Source organism: Schistocerca americana, chromosome 2 (genome assembly GCF_021461395.2).
Source record: "Schistocerca americana isolate TAMUIC-IGC-003095 chromosome 2, iqSchAmer2.1, whole genome shotgun sequence".
Lineage (NCBI taxonomy): Eukaryota > Metazoa > Arthropoda > Insecta > Orthoptera > Acrididae > Schistocerca > Schistocerca americana.
In genome coordinates this window covers 149,777,719-149,796,595 of record NC_060120.1, presented here as the reverse complement: position 1 = coordinate 149,796,595, position 18,877 = coordinate 149,777,719, and the positions used below count along the sequence as shown (strand labels likewise).

Here is an 18,877-nt window from a genome sequence, read left to right as displayed (position 1 = left end):
TTTAAATCATTAGGGTCTGCAAGTTCTTGGAGCAGGAGGCAACAATCACCATAGCTCTCTCAATTATCAAAGCAGAATGCATTTTCCTCAATTTTGCATTTTTTAAAGTCTGGACTGCATGAAAACATAAAATAGGGGTTTCACTGTAATATGAAAAGGATAGAATCGTACTCACCATATAGTGGAGATGTGGAGTAGCAGACAGGCACAGCAAAAAGGCTGCTAAACAAGGAAGCTTTTGGCCAAAAGGCCTTCTGATTTAGAACACACACACATGGGCATTTTATTTGAAACTACAGTAAAAGAAATATGGGGAAAATAGAAAGAAATTTAAGAGCTTTAAGATAGCTTATTCAGATAATTAACCAACTGTTGTGATTTAATTATTGGATTACACATGATCATCATTTAATTTTGGCCTATAATTGGTTCCAACCTAAATATTAAACAAATTCTAACTTTCCTGATCCATTGTTTTCATTGTGAGAAATCATTTGCCTTAAATGTCAGTGTAAAACAATTCAGGACAGACTCCTTCTATAACACAATGCAAATTCATGGTGAAACTATGAATCTACCTGGTGAAACAGACTAAGCAAACAATACCCTACCAATACAAGGCCTGCAGTAGATATATTAACAGGTTTTATGCCTTATAGAAAAGGAGCAGAATGTGTACTAAACTCCTTAATAGCAAACAAAAGGTTCATGAAGCTACAGCTGGGTCAGATAGGAGGTCAAAGTGAAGTTAAAACTGACTTCCACATGTACAGAAAAGAGAGTGTGAGTGTTTGTGTAACTGAAGCTATAAATTGATTTCTTATGGGGAAACTAAATGTATGTGGAGAAAATACGCACTGTCTTACTTCACTCAGTTATATAATAATGACAGACACATCCAGTTTGCGTAATTCCCCAAAGAAACATTCGATGAATGCCACCACTGATCTCTGTGCTTGCAATTACACTTGTAATTTCCAAAAAAGGCTTACTATATCCTCTAGGCCCAGCAAAAGACTGCAGATTTTAGTGATACACGGACTGGTATGCGTTCTCAGGAGGTAGATGTTGGAAAATTTATAAAACTGAAAGTGGAAGAATACATAATACGTTTTGAATACAAAGGCTCACATACCACAGTGTTTGTGTGGTAGGCTTAGAGAAACAGAAATTTTTATGGGTGACAACCTGCGTAGTTAGTTTTAAATTAATGTTTTACGTGTTGTGCAACCCAGATGGCAAGAAGATATTGCAGCCACAGAAAGAGTGAGCTGTTTGGGAGGAGGTCCAAAGACACTGTGACTATCTGTACCAATGACCTTAACCATTTCTCACCTCTGTCCTTGATTTCTGCCTCACAAGCAGTAGCTGTCACAATTAATTAATTTGATTATGTAACACAATGTTTCTTTGCCTGCTGCCGCATGGTCCTGGATAGGAGAGTCTCACTAATATTATCACTTAGCTTACTGACTGTGTGTGTGTGTGTGTGTGTGTGTGTGTGTGTGTGTGTTTCTGCCCCAGGGATGAGATTTCAGAGTTCCAGAGTTTGAGGTGTGTGATCATCAAGTTGCACTACGGCAAAATTGCTCTACTCCCATTTCTTGGTGGAATGATATGTGCTAGTTTACAATCAAGATATGTAACATTGTAAATGTTCAGGTTCATACCAACTGCAGAGAACTGCTCTACCTCTCATGAACCAAGAGTGGTTTGTAGTTGTATTATAAATAAGATCAAGAAAAGTTTGTAATGAGTGTTCCAGAACTCCATAAACCATTGCAGCAGATCACGTGTTGGCTTCTGATGTAAAGTGTCAGAGTATGACACAATGATCTGAGTGATATATTGTGTGCTGTTATTGTAATGAAAAACAAACATCTCCGGATTTGTGAGAGATAATGCTCTGGCAATGCCAAAATATTTCAGGGATGTTACTATCACTGCTACTTAGGATCAATTTGTTGACACAATGGAATAAGTGTACAATATGTATTTTAACAACAGCTCAGGGTGGCCTCCATAAGGATTCAATACATGATTGTGGTAGAAGTAAATGAGAAAAACTGCCCTGTTAGAATTTTCTGTAATTATGCCAGTGCCTTTTATTCTGCAAACCATAGAATTTCACTAGAGAAACTAAGTATGGCATTAAAGGCATTCCTCTTGCATGGATCAACTGTTAACAATAGAAAATACAAAATTGCGTAAACAAATGATGCCATAGCAACAAGACCAAATTTGGAGTGATGAAGCATAGAATTCGGTGACACACAAGGTTTGGTGTTTGGTCCACTTCTGTTCTTGACCTATGAAAGTGATTTTCCTGAGACACTGGAGAACACTTTAAAAATCTGTAATGTTTGGTAATGACAGAAGTATACTGATAAAAAGCCCAAACACATCCATGTTAGACACAGGCAGTAGATTAACAAAACAGCCTTACAACTGATTCACAGCAAACAGCTTAACTCTTAATTAAAAGCTTATTATGCAGTTAATATAGTGGAAGGAAACATTCCACGTGGGAAAAATTATATATAAAAACAAAGATGAGGTGACTTACCGAACAAAAGTGCTGGCAGGTCGATAGACACACAAACAAACACAAACATACACACAAAATTCAAGCTTTCGCAACAAACTGTTGCCTCATCAGGAAAGAGGGAAGGAGAGGGGAAGACGAAAGGAAGTGGGTTTTAAGGGAGAGGGTAAGGAGTCATTCCAATCCCGGGAGCGGAAAGACTTACCTTAGGGGGAAAAAAGGGACAGGTATACACTCGCACACACGCACATATCCATCCACACATACAGACACAAGCAGACCATTGTGTCTGTTTGTGTGGATGGATATGTGCGTGTGTGCGAGTGTATACCTGTCCCTTTTTTCCCCCTAAGGTAAGTCTTTCCGCTCCCGGGATTGGAATGACTCCTTACCCTCTCCCTTAAAACCCACTTCCTTTCGTCTTCCCCTCTCCTTCCCTCTTTCCTGATGAGGCAACAGTTTGTTGCGAAAGCTTGAATTTTGTGTGTATGTATGTGTTTGTTTGTGTGTCTATCGACCTGCCAGCGCTTTTGTTCGGTAAGTCACCTCATCTTTGTTTTTATATATTATTATGCAGTTACAGAGACATAAAAATGACTTACAGGCACCATATGGAAGGATTATTAGCTTATACCGGGTAGAACTGCATGTGTAAAGTTAGTAGGCATCCATGTGGACAATAAATGGAGGTGCTTCAAGCTCTTGGCTAATTTAACCAAAATGTTCATTTCTGCCTGCTTTGCTCATAAAAATCTCTTTTGTCATGTTGATGTGCAGATAATTTGGCTAGCATACTTTCACCCAGTTCTGTCTTGTGGCAGCTAACATAAAAAAGTTGTTTTACAGAAATAAGCTGTAAGACCATTATGTAAAGTTGAGAACCCTGTGATTCTAACACTGATGTGCCAATATATGTACTATATTGTTATTAATTAGAGCGAATTTCGAGTGAACTATAAAATTCACAACTAGAAGAAAAAATATGTCCCTTGTTGAGTATTTGTGTCTACCAGTGGTTTAGGAAGAGTGGATTAATGTTAATCTTAATATACTGTTCATATACAAGGTGCGACAATAAAGTAGAGACTGATTTTCTTTGCAAGATGTGGCAACCCTGCAGGCTTGCGTAGGCACAATATCTTTGACCTTGGTCTGTAAGCTGCTGCTAGTCCAAGCGGCACATAGATGCAACTGCTCGGTCGTGAGTTGTGGTGTAATACGTTAACACGTGTTTGTGTCTCTTGTCATGGAAATGGACCCGCATAATATTGCGCAACGGTATGCCATTTCATTTTGCGTTAAATTGGGTGAAAACACGACGACAACTTACGGTAAGCTTCAGAAGGCTTTTGGAGAGGAGGTTATGTCAAGAGCTCAAGTTTTTCGTTGGCATAAAATGTTTAGTGAAGTCAGAACGAATGTTGAAGATGAAGACCGCAGTGGACGACCATCAACCTCACGGACGGATGTCAACTTGGCCGGGGTGCGTGAACTCGTGTGATCTGATAGAAGATTATCTGTGAAAATGATTGCAGAAGAACTGAACATCAATAACTGAAGATCTTGGTAAGAGAAAGATTTGTGCAAAAATGGTCCCCAAAAATCTCGCACCACAACAGCGAGAAACACGGAAAAATATGGCAGTCGATCTGTTAAAATTGTTGGGCCGTGTTATCACTGGTGATGAAAGTTGGTTGTTTCAGTACGATCCAGAGACAAAACGTTGAGCCGTGTTATCACTGGTGATGAAAGTTGGTTTTTTCAGTACAATCCAGAGACAAAACGCCAAAGTTCGCAATGGTGCTCAAAGGGATCACCCAGACCAAAAAAAAAGCTCGCATGTCAAAGTCAAAAGTGAAATGCAAGCTTTTGTGCTTCTTTGATTCCAAGGGAATTGTTCATAAAGAGTGGGTGCCTTCTGGACAAACAGTTAACCAATATTACTACACAGAAATTTTAGAAAGACTTTGTAAAAGAGTTCTTTGTGCCTGTGCCAACATTGCTGATAATTGGATTCTGCATCGCAATAATGCGCCATCCCATGCTGCTCTGTCAGTACAGCAATTTTTAACCTCAAAACAAATTTCAGTACTACCACAGCCACCTTATTCACCAGATATTGCTCCGTGCAACTTTTTTCTATTTCCAAGAGTCAAAACTGCAGTCAAGGGAGACCATTTTCAAACAACACAAGATGTCCAAAAAGCTGTGACGAAGGTCTCGGAGGATATTACAGGAGATGAGTTCCAGAAATGTTACCATCAATGGCAGAAGCGCTGGAAAAAGTGTGTGCAATCAGAAGGGAACTACTTTGAAGGAGACAGCACTAAACTTGACTAAAACGGTAGGCGACTTTTTCACATCAGTCTCATTACTTTATTGTCGCACATCATATGTTACAGAAGTTGTCTGCAGTGGTTGCTTCTGCCTGTAACTTGTTTCAGTCTACAGCGTTTTGAAGACTTTCTTGGAAGATGGGAATGTGTGTGTGAATGAATGAATGAATGAGTAAATTATAGTTGATGCACTACAGTTCATGCTGTTCTGTGCTCATCCATGGATGACATCGTAATTGAACAGTGAGACCATTGGGGATTCATGCAAGAAGCAGATTTCCAAAATTTGTGTGTTACAGGCCTTAATGCCTTTAGCAAGGTTGGAGTAGTTGCCACCTGAGTCAATTAGGAGGCAGAATGTTGTTTCAGATTTGCAAGAGTTCAGGAAACAGTTCATTCTGGACGTAGCTTTCAAATCTTCGGTGTATGAATCTTATATGACAAATGTCTACTGCTGTTTCAAAAAGTGTGGATTGCTGTTGCTCAATCAGTTGTTTTTCATGATAATGTTTTACAATGGGTCATCCAGATTAATTAAATGTATGCACTGTAGAGCTGTATTTAGTCATGTAGGATCTGGAAAGGTGATAAATGCTTAGTGAATAAATGTCCTCAGATTTTTTTATTTCTCTTAGTGCCTAATAAATTACTTGTTATATGTATCCTAGAGAAGCGTGTTACTGGTTTAAAGTGGGAAGATCAAACTGATGTAACTGCCAGGGATATCTAACATGTACATTGGCAATGATGAATGTTCTATGAAGCTAGTTTTGAACTAGTATGTTTTGTGTGTAGTTTGTACAAATTTAAAACATTTAAGCCTTTTTACTACCATTGGGCCTCAGGGGCCTGTCTGTGATGTTTAATATCTCCTCTATTAGTAACTATACATTTTACTTGAATGAAATTTTATGATTCTTTGTAATTTGTCAAGTTAGCCATGATTTTGGAAAAAAATTATAAAAATTTACCTTTGGCTTAGTGTTAAAATGTTGGTGCTCCACCCATACTGGCCTCAAAGGCCCACGTGTTTAGAAGCGATTTTTCAACAACCAGATGTCTGTCTGTGCAGCATTTGTTACATCAATTGCTATTGTTGACTCATGCTCATTCTTCCACTGTTAAAAACAGTCTGCCTTGTCACAAGCAGATGTTTATTTTGGTGCGTTATTTCTTAACAGTTGTCTGTTCTACAAACTGAAAATGTTTTGAAGAAGAGGACTATCAGATGAGGAGGTAAGGGAATTGTTGGAGCAGTTTTCTGAATCTGAAAACTCATCTAGTGAATGTGAATCTTACATGATGATAATGAGGTAGATTTTGCTGAAAATTCAGAACTACAAAAATGAAATTGTGAAAAATCCCTTTATGAAGATGGAGAAGAACAATTTCGTGCAAATTCTGTTGAGTGTGACTTACTGTTTTCTCAATAGGAAAGAAATATGGGCCACAGCTCCTCAAGCTGGAATTTCTAGTAGGTGGAACAAAAAGGATGTATTGAAAGAATACCAGGGACCTACAAGTTAATCGATTAGGAACTGTGATAATGAAGAATCTTGTTTTATGTTGTTCTTTCGTGTGCCCCTTATTGGCGAAGTGTGTATGTGGACCAATAAGGAAGGTCGAATCATTTACAAGTCTGGGTTGATAATAGATATGTGAAATGAAAGTTTCCTGGCATTCTGATCTTGACTGGAGTTTACAAGTCAAGAAATTAAGATATCAGTCAGCTTTGGAGTGTTGAGAATGGGCAACCACTGTTCAATGAAATTACACTCCTGGAAATGGAAATAAGAACACATTGACACCGGTGTGTCAGACCCACCATACTTGCTCCGGACACTGCGAGAGGGCTGTACAAGCAATGATCACACGCACGGCACAGCGGACACACCAGGAACCGCGGTGTTGGCCGTCGAATGGTGCTAGCTGCGCAGCATTTGTGCACTGCCGCCGTCAGTGTCAGCCAGTTTGCCGTGGCATACGGAGCTCCATCGCAGTCTTTAACACTGGTAGCATGCCGCGACAGCGTGGACATGAACCGTATGTGCAGTTGACGGACTTTGAGCGAGGGCGTATAGTGGGCATGCGGGAGGCCGGGTGGACGTACCGCCGAATTGCTCAACACGTGGGGCGTGAGGTCTCCACAGTACATCGATGTTGTCGCCAGTGGTCGGCGGAAGGTGCACGTGCCCGTCGACCTGGGGCCGGACCGCAGCGACGCACGGATGCACGCCAAGACCGTAGGATCCTACGCAGTGCCGTAGGGGACCGCACCGCCACTTCCCAGCAAATTAGGGACACTGTTGCTCCTGGGGTATCGGCGAGGACCATTCGCAACCGTCTCCGTGAAGCTGGGCTACGGTCCCACACACCGTTAGGCCGTCTTCCGCTCACGCCCCAACATCGTGCAGCCCGCCTCCAGTGGTGTCGCGACAGGCGTGAATGGAGGGACGAATGGAGACGTGTCGTCTTCAGCGATGAGAGTCGCTTCTGCCTTGGTGCCAATGATGGTCGTATGCGTGTTTGGCGCCGTGCAGGTGAGCGCCACAATCAGGACTGCATACGGCCGAGGCACACAGGGCCAACACCCGGCATCATGGTGCGGGGAGCGATCTCCTACACTGGCCGTACACCACTGGTGATCGTCGAGGGGACACTGAATAGTGCACGGTACATCCAAACCGTCATCGAACCCATCGTTCTACCATTCGTAGACCGGCAAGGGAACTTGCTGTTCCAACAGGACAATGCACGTCCGCATGTATCCCGTGCCACCCAACGTGCTCTAGAAGGTGTAAGTCAACTACCCTGGCCAGCAAGATCTCCGGATCTGTCCCCCATTGAGCATGTTTGGGACTGGATGAAGCGTCGTCTCACGCGGTCTGCACGTCCAGCACGAACGCTGGTCCAACTGAGGCACCAGGTGGAAATGGCATGGCAAGCCGTTCCACAGGACTACATCCAGCATCTCTACGATCGTCTCCATGGGAGAATAGCAGCCTGCATTGCTGCGAAAGGTGGATATACACTGTACTAGTGCCGACATTGTGCATGCTCTGTTGCCTGTGTCTATGTGCCTGTGGTTCTGTCAGTGTGATCGTGTGATGTATCTGACCCCAGGAATGTGTCAATAAAGTTTCCCCTTCCTGGGACAATGAATTCACGGTGTTCTTATTTCAATTTCCAGGAGTGTATATCTGGCAACTGTCTCCATGTTATTCTGAGGGTGTCATGCTTTGACACTGCAGCAGCCCAACATGAACATAGGTCAAGTGACAAATTGGAACCAAATCAGCCAGAGATGTTTTTGACATGTGGAAAATTACCTGTAGGGATGCCTATATTCCAGGACAGTGCATGACTGTGGATGAATAATTGATCACATTTTAGGTCACTGTCCATTTCAACAATACATCCCGTTAAAACCTCATAGGTGCAGAATAAAGTTCTGGGCAATTTGTGACAGTGCAACAAGCTATTGCTGGAAGATGAACGTGTATTTGAGGAAGGAGGAAGCAGCCAGGCCATGTGACTTGTTGTGAAAACCCTGGTGATCGAACTTCAAAAGTCTGGACGTAATATCACATGTGGTATTTTTTTTTTTTTTTTTTTTTTTACATCTTTTGATTTAGCTCATTATTTGCTGTCAAAAGATCTGACACTAGTCAGTACTATCCGAAAAACAAAGGTGAACTACCTGCTGGTTTTATTACATCTAAAGGACATGAAGTATACTCCACATTATTTGGTTATCAACCAGATGTGATAATAGGCTCTTATGTTCCTGTTGTTGTTTTTGTTGTGGTGAGCTGCATCAAACCAGTCTCAGGACTCTTACGTTCCTAAGAAAAACAAAGTTGTTATCATACTTAGCTCTCTTCATGACCAACCAGTGGTTTCATCATCACAAATAAAGGAGCCTGAATTTACAGTTACATACAGTGCCATAAAGGACAGTGTTGACACCTTGGATCAGAAGATGTGATGCTACAATGTGATGAGATAAAGAAGGCACTGGTCATTGGTGGTTTTCTTTAACGTGATTGATGTAAGTGTAATGAATGCATGCATAATTTGGGTGGTGCTGGCTACCAGTAAAAAAAATGAGATGTTGGACTTTAATCATCAATTTTTGAAAGCAACTAGCAGGGGTAAAGAAGCCAATGAATTTATTAGTAGGATAATATGTGCATATTGTGTAGAGAAGAAAGGTAGAAAAAGTCAAATTACATGATATAGTGCACCAAATCTTCATGACCAGAGCATTCTGCTATTGTCTATAGACCGTGCACAGATTTGCAGTAAGAATAAAAACCACAAGTAAAAGCATAAAAATTATTGTGTTTTTTATGTAAACTTTAAATAAATAAAAGTATTTTAAACATATTTTATACCTCAAAAGTTGTTCTTATTGTAAGTGGTCAAAATAGTGTCAATTTATGTCAGTTTAAACTACACGGGCCTGATAGGCCCAACTGGTAGGTAACGCTATACAGATTTTCTGGTAAGCAGAGGGTTAGATTGCATTCACTTTGCCAAATAATTTGGTGGGCATTAAACAAGTATCATAATTGTGCAGAAAGACCAGCCATCAGCTGGCTAGTAAATCACATGTACCTTTTCTACTTTTATTCCAGATCATCATCCCTGCAAATGACATAAAATCCGTTTCATATGTTGTGGAGTTTGCTCACCTTTCAAGGTTTCGTAGATTACTCCTTTTTTTCCTGTGCAGATGTACTAGTAAATTTAATCATCTGAGCAGACCACTATGAAGTCCATGGGAGAGGGTAGTTCCTGTAGTACAACATATTAGGGTACCTTCCCATTCCATTTATGTATGGTGCTAGGGAAGAATGATGGCTTAAATGCCTCTTTGCATCCTGTAATCAGTCTGCTCTTGTCTTCAGGAGACCGATATGGAGGAGGAAGTCATATATATCGAGATTTCTCATTAAATTGTGATTCGTTGAACTTTGTGAGTAGGTCATACAATACAGGCTTTAAAGTTCAGTTTAGTTGTATGGGCATTAGGCCATGGTCCAGGGTTTTCACAATTGCATCATTCTACTTTGAGTTAAACAAACCTTTCACTCTTATTTGTATATGTTCAATATCACCAGTCAGTCGTATTTGGTAGAGTTACCATACACTTGAGCAGTCTTCTGCAATGAGTAACATGAGAGTTATATAAGCAATCCGATTTGTAAACTGCTTGTATTTTCCCGTCAATAAACGGAAGTGTGCCACATCCTTTACCTAGTCTAAGCCATTTCATAATATTATCGAACAGGTGTATATCAGTTATATTGGATGATAGTTGTGTGCTGTACTAATGGATTAAGGATGGAAAAGAGCCACATTGGTTTAATAAAAAAAAATGGAAATTGCGTAGGAAGCAGAGACTTTTCACACTTCATTCAAAAAGAATGTTGAAGTGATGACAGACAAAAGTTAGAAATTTGTGCATAAGTAAAAAGATCGCTATCTGAAACACAAGACACTACCACAGTCACACTGTAGCAGAAGATCTTGCTGAGAACATGAGACAATTCTGGTACTATGTAAGTTCCTTGTGGAGGTTAAAGGCATCTGTATAGTCACTCTTTGACCAGTCCAGTGTGGCAATAGAAGACAGCAAGAGGAAAGCTGAAATTTTAAATCTAACAATGGAAAATCCAGGATGGAATGTAACAATATTATATTAATACTGTTGAAATTTTAAATCTTGCATTTAAGAAAAATTCATGCAGGATGGTCCTACTAACATACTGTTGTTTGACTGTTGTACAGATGTCCATATGGAGAACATAGTAATAAGCATCACTGGTGTGGACACAATTGGAATACTTGAAAACAAACAGATCTCCAGGCCCAGATGGCATCCCAGTTTGGTTATATAGTGTACTCAATGCCTATGGAATTGACCCCTTCCTTCGCTTCTGTTTATCGTGAATCTCTCATCCAGCACAAAGTCCCATGCGACCGAGAAAAAAGTGCAGGTAACTCGCGTGTTATGCCCTAGACGAGTATGTTCAGAATAAGGTTTAAAGATCCATCATAGTTTAATAGTTCTGTTGGAGTAGTGCGACATAAACAAAGAGCACTTCATCTCAGATTCAAGAGAAGTAAAAACCTAGCTGACAAACAAAAACTGAACGAAGTGAAAATGAGCGTAAGGAGAGCAATGAGAGAATCGTTCAATGATTTTGAAATTAAGATGTCAACCAACCTGAGTAAAAAGCCTAAGCAAGTTTGGTTGTATGTAAAATCAGTAAGTGGTTCAAAATCATCTATTCACTCTCTGTGACCACACTGGCACCAAAACCGAAGATAACAGAGAGAAGGCCGATATACTGAATTCAGTCTTCCAAAGTTGTTTCACTATTGAAGATCATAACACTGTCCCTCCTTTCAGTCGTCGTACGAATGTCGAAATGGCAAATATTGGGATAACCGATCGCGGAATTGAAAAGCAGCTACAATTGCTTAGTAGTGGAAAGGTGTCAGGACCAAATGAGATACCTATAAGATACTATAAAGATTATGCAAAAGAACTTGCTCCCCTTCTAGCAGTAATTGATCATAGATCGCTTGAGCATTGAAAGGTACCTAACGACTGGAAAAAAGTGCGGGTCGTTCTGATTTTTAAGAAAGTCCGTAAGACAGATCCACACAGTTATAAACCTATATCGTTGATGTCAGTCTGTTGTAGAATTATGGAACATGTTTTATGCTAAAAAATTGACATTTTTGGAAAATGGACATCACTTCTATAAAAATCAACATAGGTTTTGCAAACAGAGATCCTGCAAAACATAGCTCTCTCTGTTCCTCCACGAGATCCACTTCCCAGTGGACACCGGCGCTCAGGTTGATGCCTTATTTCTTGGTTTCAGTAAGGCATTTGGCACCGTGCTGCATTGCTGTTTAATGAAAAAAATATCAGTTTATGGAGTATCAGAGCAGACTTGCGATTGGATTCAAGACTTTCTTGCAGATTGAACTCAGCCTGTTGCTGATACGCCCGCTAAACCCGCTGGGCAGAACAGGTAACGTGATTGTGGAAAGGGCCAAATAGGTTGAGGTCAGTTTCGCCTTCCAATTGTAACTTAACAACTGTTACAACCAAAGCGGCACATAGCCAGAGCTTTACCAAATGCAACTCTTTCACGGCTGAAGGCCTCCAAACAAAAAATCTTAACAAATCAACAAGATAAAATCCAATTAAGATAGCAATAAAATAATTTAAAAAAAAGTCTCAGCAAAGTAGATAAGACAAACATATGCAAGGCGAAATACCAAAGGCAGAAGTCCACAATTAAGTTTCAAAATTTTAAAATATATTACCATAATCTTTTAAAGGCAGAAGGCCGCAGTGTTTAAGCTTGAAAGATGAATTTAAGAATTAATTTACAAAATTTTTAAGGAAAAAGAAAAATAACCATAAGCCTTAAATTTTAAGTAGCTGGAAACAGATAATTAAACACCAGTGGCACTCAAAAGCATCCATGGAGGTCGGTCTGCCCTTGTTCACTTAGGTGAGACAGGTGGCGAGCCCAACTACACTTGATGCTTCAGAACGCAACCAGGGGACAGCCACGGACCAACTGACAAATGACTTGCTTGCCACCAATCGGTACACGAGGATTCAAACACAAAATGGTTACAAACGTGATGATCTGCAATGGAGTATGTATTAGCTGTCAAATTACACACCATATTGGACAGCGACAACAGGTGAGGAAAGGACGCTGCCTGAAATTGTGTTAGTGTCCAGGGCAGGTAGCCGGAACACTAATGGCCACAAGGCAGATAAGTCCACTGGTGCACTCGAATTGTAGTCAACCAAAACAGTTAGATGTACCACATGGCGACTAAATTTCAGCAATAGAAACACTCGGTGTTTGAATGGACGAATCTTGAAACTTAAAACAACACTCAGCTTTGACATCCTGGGTCAGTTAACCACGAAACTCATAGCAATTGGACAGCTCCATACACGCTCCGACACTATGCAGGGACCGGCAGTGGACCCAGCGACTGCACTGCACGGAGATATCTTCCCTGGTCCGTAGCAACCGACCGACTGCCTGCTGGTCTGTCGCGACTGCTGCTCCATCGGGGTTGCACTGCTGGTGCGTCTCCCACTCACTTCGAGACACATGAGGGCAGAAATACTGGCTCGGACCCAACCATGCAGAGGAAACATGCCCACTGGCTAAACGACATCCCTGCACCAGGAAAGGACAGACTCAAGTTCCACAAGATGGTAATTGAAGGGGCCCAGAAGTACTTGAAGAACCAGTTACATGTCACCTCATGAGACAACTGACCTATCAGAGGCAATACGCCGACAACATTTAAAATAACTTGTCAAAGGAAATAACACCAACTACACACACAGCCTGACAAACACTTGCACGAAGACCCACACACACACACACACACACACACACACACACACACACACACACACACAGCCGACTCATGAACGATCGGTGAGCCAAAACGCGTCGTCCGGTAGGACGACCGACCAACGATCCATCAAGACCATGGCCTGGCTCAAGTGATGCGTGGCGGCGGTGGTCGGGCGAGCCATGTCAACGCAGACCTCACTGCTGCTCCAACCTGACTGCACTAGTGCCGCTCCAGATGCATTCCAACTAACTGGCAGCCCGAACTCGCGTTGAACTGCTCTAAGACAGACCACGACCGGGAAGTAATAGCAGTCAAGCAAAGATATTACGAGAGGGGATATATAGATACGCGCTGCTAGCGCTGGTCAGTCAGGCAAAGCAGCAACTCAGTGACCCGTCCTTTTTTCCCCTTAAGGTAAGTCTTTCCGCTCCCGGGATTGTAATGACTCCTTACCCTCTCCCTTAAAACCCACATCCTTTCGTCTTTCTCTCTCCTTCCCTCTTTCCTGATGAAGCAACCGTGGGTTGCGAAAGCTTGAATTTTGTGTGTTTGTGTTTGTGTGTCTATCAACATACCAACGCTTTCGTTTGGTAAGTTACATCATCTTTGTTTTTAGATATACATAAATAATCTGACAGACAGGTTGAGCAGCAATCTGTGGTTGTTTTCTGATGAAGCTGTGGTGCACAGGAAGGTGTCGTTGAGTGAACGGGAGGGTACAAGATGACATAGACAACATTTCTAGTTGGTGTGATGAATTGCAGCTTGTGCTAAACATAGAAAAATGTTAGTTAATGCAGATGCGTAGGAAAAACGACCCTCTAATGTTTGAATATAGCGATAGTAGAGCTTGACACAGTCGTGTAGGTTAAATAAATAGGTTTAACACTGTAAAACGATATGAAATGGAACAAGCACCTAAGGATGGTAGTAGGGAAGGTAGATGATCCACTTTGGTTTATTGGGAGAATTTTAGGAAATTGTGGTTCCTCAGCAAAGGAGACTGCATGTAGAAGACTAGTGCAACTCATTCTTCAGTATTGTTTAAGTGTTTAGAATCCCCACCATACATGATTAAAGGAAGAGATTGAAACAATTCAGAGGTGGACCACTAGATTTGCTTACCGGTGGGTCTGATTAACGCATGAGTATTACAGAGATGCTTTGTGAACTTGAGTGGGAATCCCTGGTGGAAAGGTGACATTCGTTTCATGGAACAATATTCAGGAAATTTAGAGAATCAGCATTTGAAGTTGAGTGTAGAATGATTCTTCTGCAGCCAACATACATTTGGCTTAAGGACCATGAAGATGAGATAAGAGAAATAAGCTGTGGTGCACAGGAAGGTGTCGTCAAGTGAATGAATGGGAGGGTATAAGATGACATAGACAAAATTTCTAGTTGGTGTGATGAATTGCAGCTTGCCCCCAAACATAGAAAAATGTTAGTTAATGCAGATGCATAGGAAAAACGACCCTGTAATGTTTGAATATAGCGATAGTAGTGTACAGCTTGACACAGCCATCTTTTTATTGTGCCTATCGCGACTGAGCATCTCCGCTAGATGGTGAGTAGCAACTTTCCTTCTCTGGTATTGTTATAAGAGAAATAAGGACTCATACGGAAGCTTATAGACAGTCTTTTTCCCTTGTTCTGTTTGTGAATGGAACATGATAGAAAATGATAGTAGCAGTACAAGATACCCTCTGCCATCTTGCAGAATATGTATCTAGATGCATATATGTGGACCACTTCTGCTGCAGTTCTCATTGACAGAGGACCAACTACTGGACACATTTTCTTATTCTAGGTATCTATGCTATATTATGATTATTATTGACTATTCGGCAGCCCAGCACCTTATAAATAGTTGCCTTGTTCCACTTCGGATTATCTTTTGCATTTTTATGGCTATTTTATCTTGTTTTGTTTGGGTAAGTACCTGTTAAAACAACTGTCCCTCCTCTTTATGTCCGCATAAGCATAAATTCGTGGAATCCTAAACTTATTACTTAGTTTAATCTGGTTTACCACCATGTTCTTAAATTATAGTCTCATAATCCACATTTCCTGAAAAAATACTGCTGTCCTCGGAAAATTTGACAAGTGCATGTCTTCTACCATTTTACCGTTTCTGCTATCATAATAGAAGTTTCCCACTGATGAATCTATCATTAAACTTCCTGGCATATTAAAACTGTGTGTCCGACCGAGACTCGAACTCGGGACCTTTGCCTTTCGCGGGCAAGTGCTCTACCATCTGAGCTACCGAAGCACGACTCACGCCCGGCACTCACAGCTTTACTTCTGCCAGTATCTCGTCTCCTACCTTCCAAACTTTAGAGAAGCTTTCTTGGAGGAGAGCTGTGAGTACCGGGCGTGAGTCGTGCTTCGGTAGCTCAGATGGTAGAGCACTTGCCCGCGAAAGGCAAAGGTCCCGAGTTCGAGTCTCGGTCGGGCACACAGTTTTAATCTGCCAGGAAGTTTCATATCAGTTCACACTCCACTGCAGAGTAAAAATCTCATTCTGGAATCTTTCGTTAGTTTTTTTCTCCACTCAAATCCTTTCTTATTATCTTGTGGTGGGAGTTGCTGACATTTATCAGTGTCTGTAATCCTTCTGCCTCATCAGATAGTGAATATGGTGTTTAAACTTGAATGATTTATATTAATATCTTTTGTTGATTGTTGAAAGAAGTGATACTGTTCTGTCTGAGCTTCCTTCAATATCTGTAATATTGCTTTTAGTTTTATTGTATACAGTAAATCTTGTTGACAAAAAGAACTGTGTATTAAATCAAAACATATACATATTTATTGATGATTTTTTTCAGAATGAAGAACGCTTTGAGGTTGTTCCTGATTCAAAAGTAACAATTTCAAGAACTGTGAACAAGGACAATGTATCATTCTATAAGATGAATGGTAGTGTTGCCAAATTTGACACAATTAAAATGTTTTTGAAAAGTCATGGTGTTGACGTAGTTAGTGGTCGTTACTTAATTTTACAGGTAAATGTATGTTTATGAGGAACATTTAGTGTAAGTAAACTTTTGAAAGATGTACAATTTTCAGTATGTGTAATTGCCGTGTCTATATTAAAATGAACTCTTGCTATTGAAGGGAGAAGTGGAGCAAATTTCACTGATGAAACCAAAGGCAGCAAATGAGAAAGAGATTGGCTTCTTAGAATATTTGGAAGATATATTTGGATCCTTAAAGTACAAGGTAAGATTATCGAGTTTACCCCTTTTTTCATTGAGTGTTTATTGAAGTATGCATCACCGAATGACTATTATTGAGTAAGAGTATGTTTCTAGCCAAAAGTTTTTGGTTTGCGTAAATCACTTTGTTTGGGTACAAGTATGTTTCAGTTTACAAGTTCATGAATGATTCCTTCTCTCACCCTCATACTGCTGACCAAGTATACCTTTTGTAAAGATGCTGATATCAGTACTACTTTAAACTTTCTTTTTATCTGTTCGGTACAGTATGAGACAAACAGGAATTACACAAATTATAATTTGTAAAATGTCAATGTGAAATGTTTTTGATTATTAAAAGACAGGTGAGAATCGTCAAAAAAGTCACCTTTTTATTTAATATGGGACACCAATGTATAGTAGATGCACTGAAATCTGACAAACACTTGATAAATGGAATAAAATTGATGCAGATAGCTACAGCACATCATACTACTGACACAGAAAACAAAACTGCTAGACTAATACCCAATTGTAACTGAATTGCACAACACCCTTAACACTTTAGTGACCAAGTGATAGCTCAACCCAGGCTACAACACTGAATTCACAGGACAACACCCGAGTATCTCTCTGGCAGTTTCGCAGTGCACGAGCCACCATTTGCACGAAAACTGGACTGATTTTGTATGAGAACATTGTATGGACGCCTTGCTACTTGTTCCTTGACAGCAGCTGCACTTTATTGTCAACCTCTTACAATTAATTTGAAAGAAGCTATAGCATACGTAAGTGCTGCTGTCGCAACCAACAGAGCCTTTGTGTACTCGTGTTGTCACAAGATTTGTGTAGGTTTTTGTCGTTAGCTGTAACTCTGCCATAAATACACCACATTTTTTGAGTGAGCAAGAAATTTTGGAAAGTCTGGAGGAAGCGTTGGATGATTCTGGATCACAAGGAGAAATACAATGTCTGACAAAGAAGTGACACACTCAGAGTACGTTGTTGGATATCAGTGTAACTTCTTACTGAAGTGTGTGTGGCTTAAGAGAGAGAGAGCATTGAGAAGTCGTTCTTATTGAAAATATCTCTTTAAATTTCTTCGTCGACCGTGTATAGCTACATGAAAACTCTCTACTTTAGATTTATTAGTGGTTTTTTTATTTTGCACGTCCTTGCATTATCAGCTAGAATATTGGCACTGTTATATGAAGACTCATGGGTATAAATTTGCATTTCTTGTTATAAATTTGCATGTAATTATTCGTAATGCACTTGTTGATTTTTGCGTTGCTTAGACAACCAGAGATATGCTATATTACTGCTGAGCAGCATCTTATATTACTCTGTGGATACAGATTAATAGTATTTTCAAACAAATTCAGATTGTGTTTTAAGACTCATTCTCAGTATGATCACTTTCCAGGTAATTAAGAGTTGCACTTTTTACTGATAGATAACTTACAGCTCCTTTCCTTTCAGCAGTATTAAAATAATGTCATAAATTCATCCTGTCTTTAATATCTCAAGACCAGATCCTTGTACTGTTACAGTTTTGCATCATATTTCCTTCTTTATAATTGATTCAGTACTAGTAGTGATTGTTAAGCATCTTTCCAGTATACAAATTGAAAAATATTTTTCATTTGAACATTTTCAAAACACACACACACACACACACACACACCTCTTCAACACTTGAAATAGATTTGTTGTTTGTTGTTTCTGGCAACAAGCATTTCATTGCCATATAAGTTACTCAGTATATATGTAAAAGGAGTCATGGCTACATGAGAACTGAACTCATCGTTAACACTAAGTTAAAAAAGTTACAAATTGGGCTTTTTTTTAAAAGCCGACGATCTGGTGATGTGAAATTCCATGCTGGAAGAAGAAGAAGAAGAAGAAGAAGAAGAAGAGCTGTCAGCTCTCACCAAAGATTTCTGCATCACTCATGCAAGGAAGAAAACCCAAAACAAACACTTTGTTCTTTTTTTGCATTGAATTGTTACTACTGTAAAAGCTATTAACATGCATATATAACATATTATACAGTATATTCACTGTATTTCAAAGTTCCACAGTGGTACAGCAACAATTCTGTGTACTGTACGTACACATGCACACCATGGTTGGGTATGTAAATAATTAAAATTGCAATTCTCTCCATGAGGTAGAACATACGTGAGAGTGCGTTAGTGGTGTTCATGTTTCATGTTGTTGCCAGGCCTGGTAGTGTATGTAATGGGTGTATACTGTGTAACATGTTGAGTGATCACTATGAAGGTCACATAGATGCCACTTACTCATATGAGACAGCATTATCAGCACCGAATGAGGTTGAAATGGGCCTCGTCATGGGCCTCCAT

The 18,877-nt window shown here is 40.2% G+C and overlaps 1 protein-coding gene across 1 annotated transcript in view; it reads left to right on the top strand.

The window, feature by feature from the left end:
* The window catches only part of LOC124596458 (structural maintenance of chromosomes protein 4-like), a 317,218-nt gene that overhangs the window by 35,161 nt on the left and 263,180 nt on the right, over positions 1-18,877 (top strand). The window contains exons 3-4 of the mRNA XM_047135592.1: positions 16,140-16,316; positions 16,429-16,533. Of these exons, the coding sequence (XP_046991548.1) occupies positions 16,140-16,316; positions 16,429-16,533 (282 nt within the window). The remainder of the gene's footprint in view (positions 1-16,139; positions 16,317-16,428; positions 16,534-18,877) is intronic.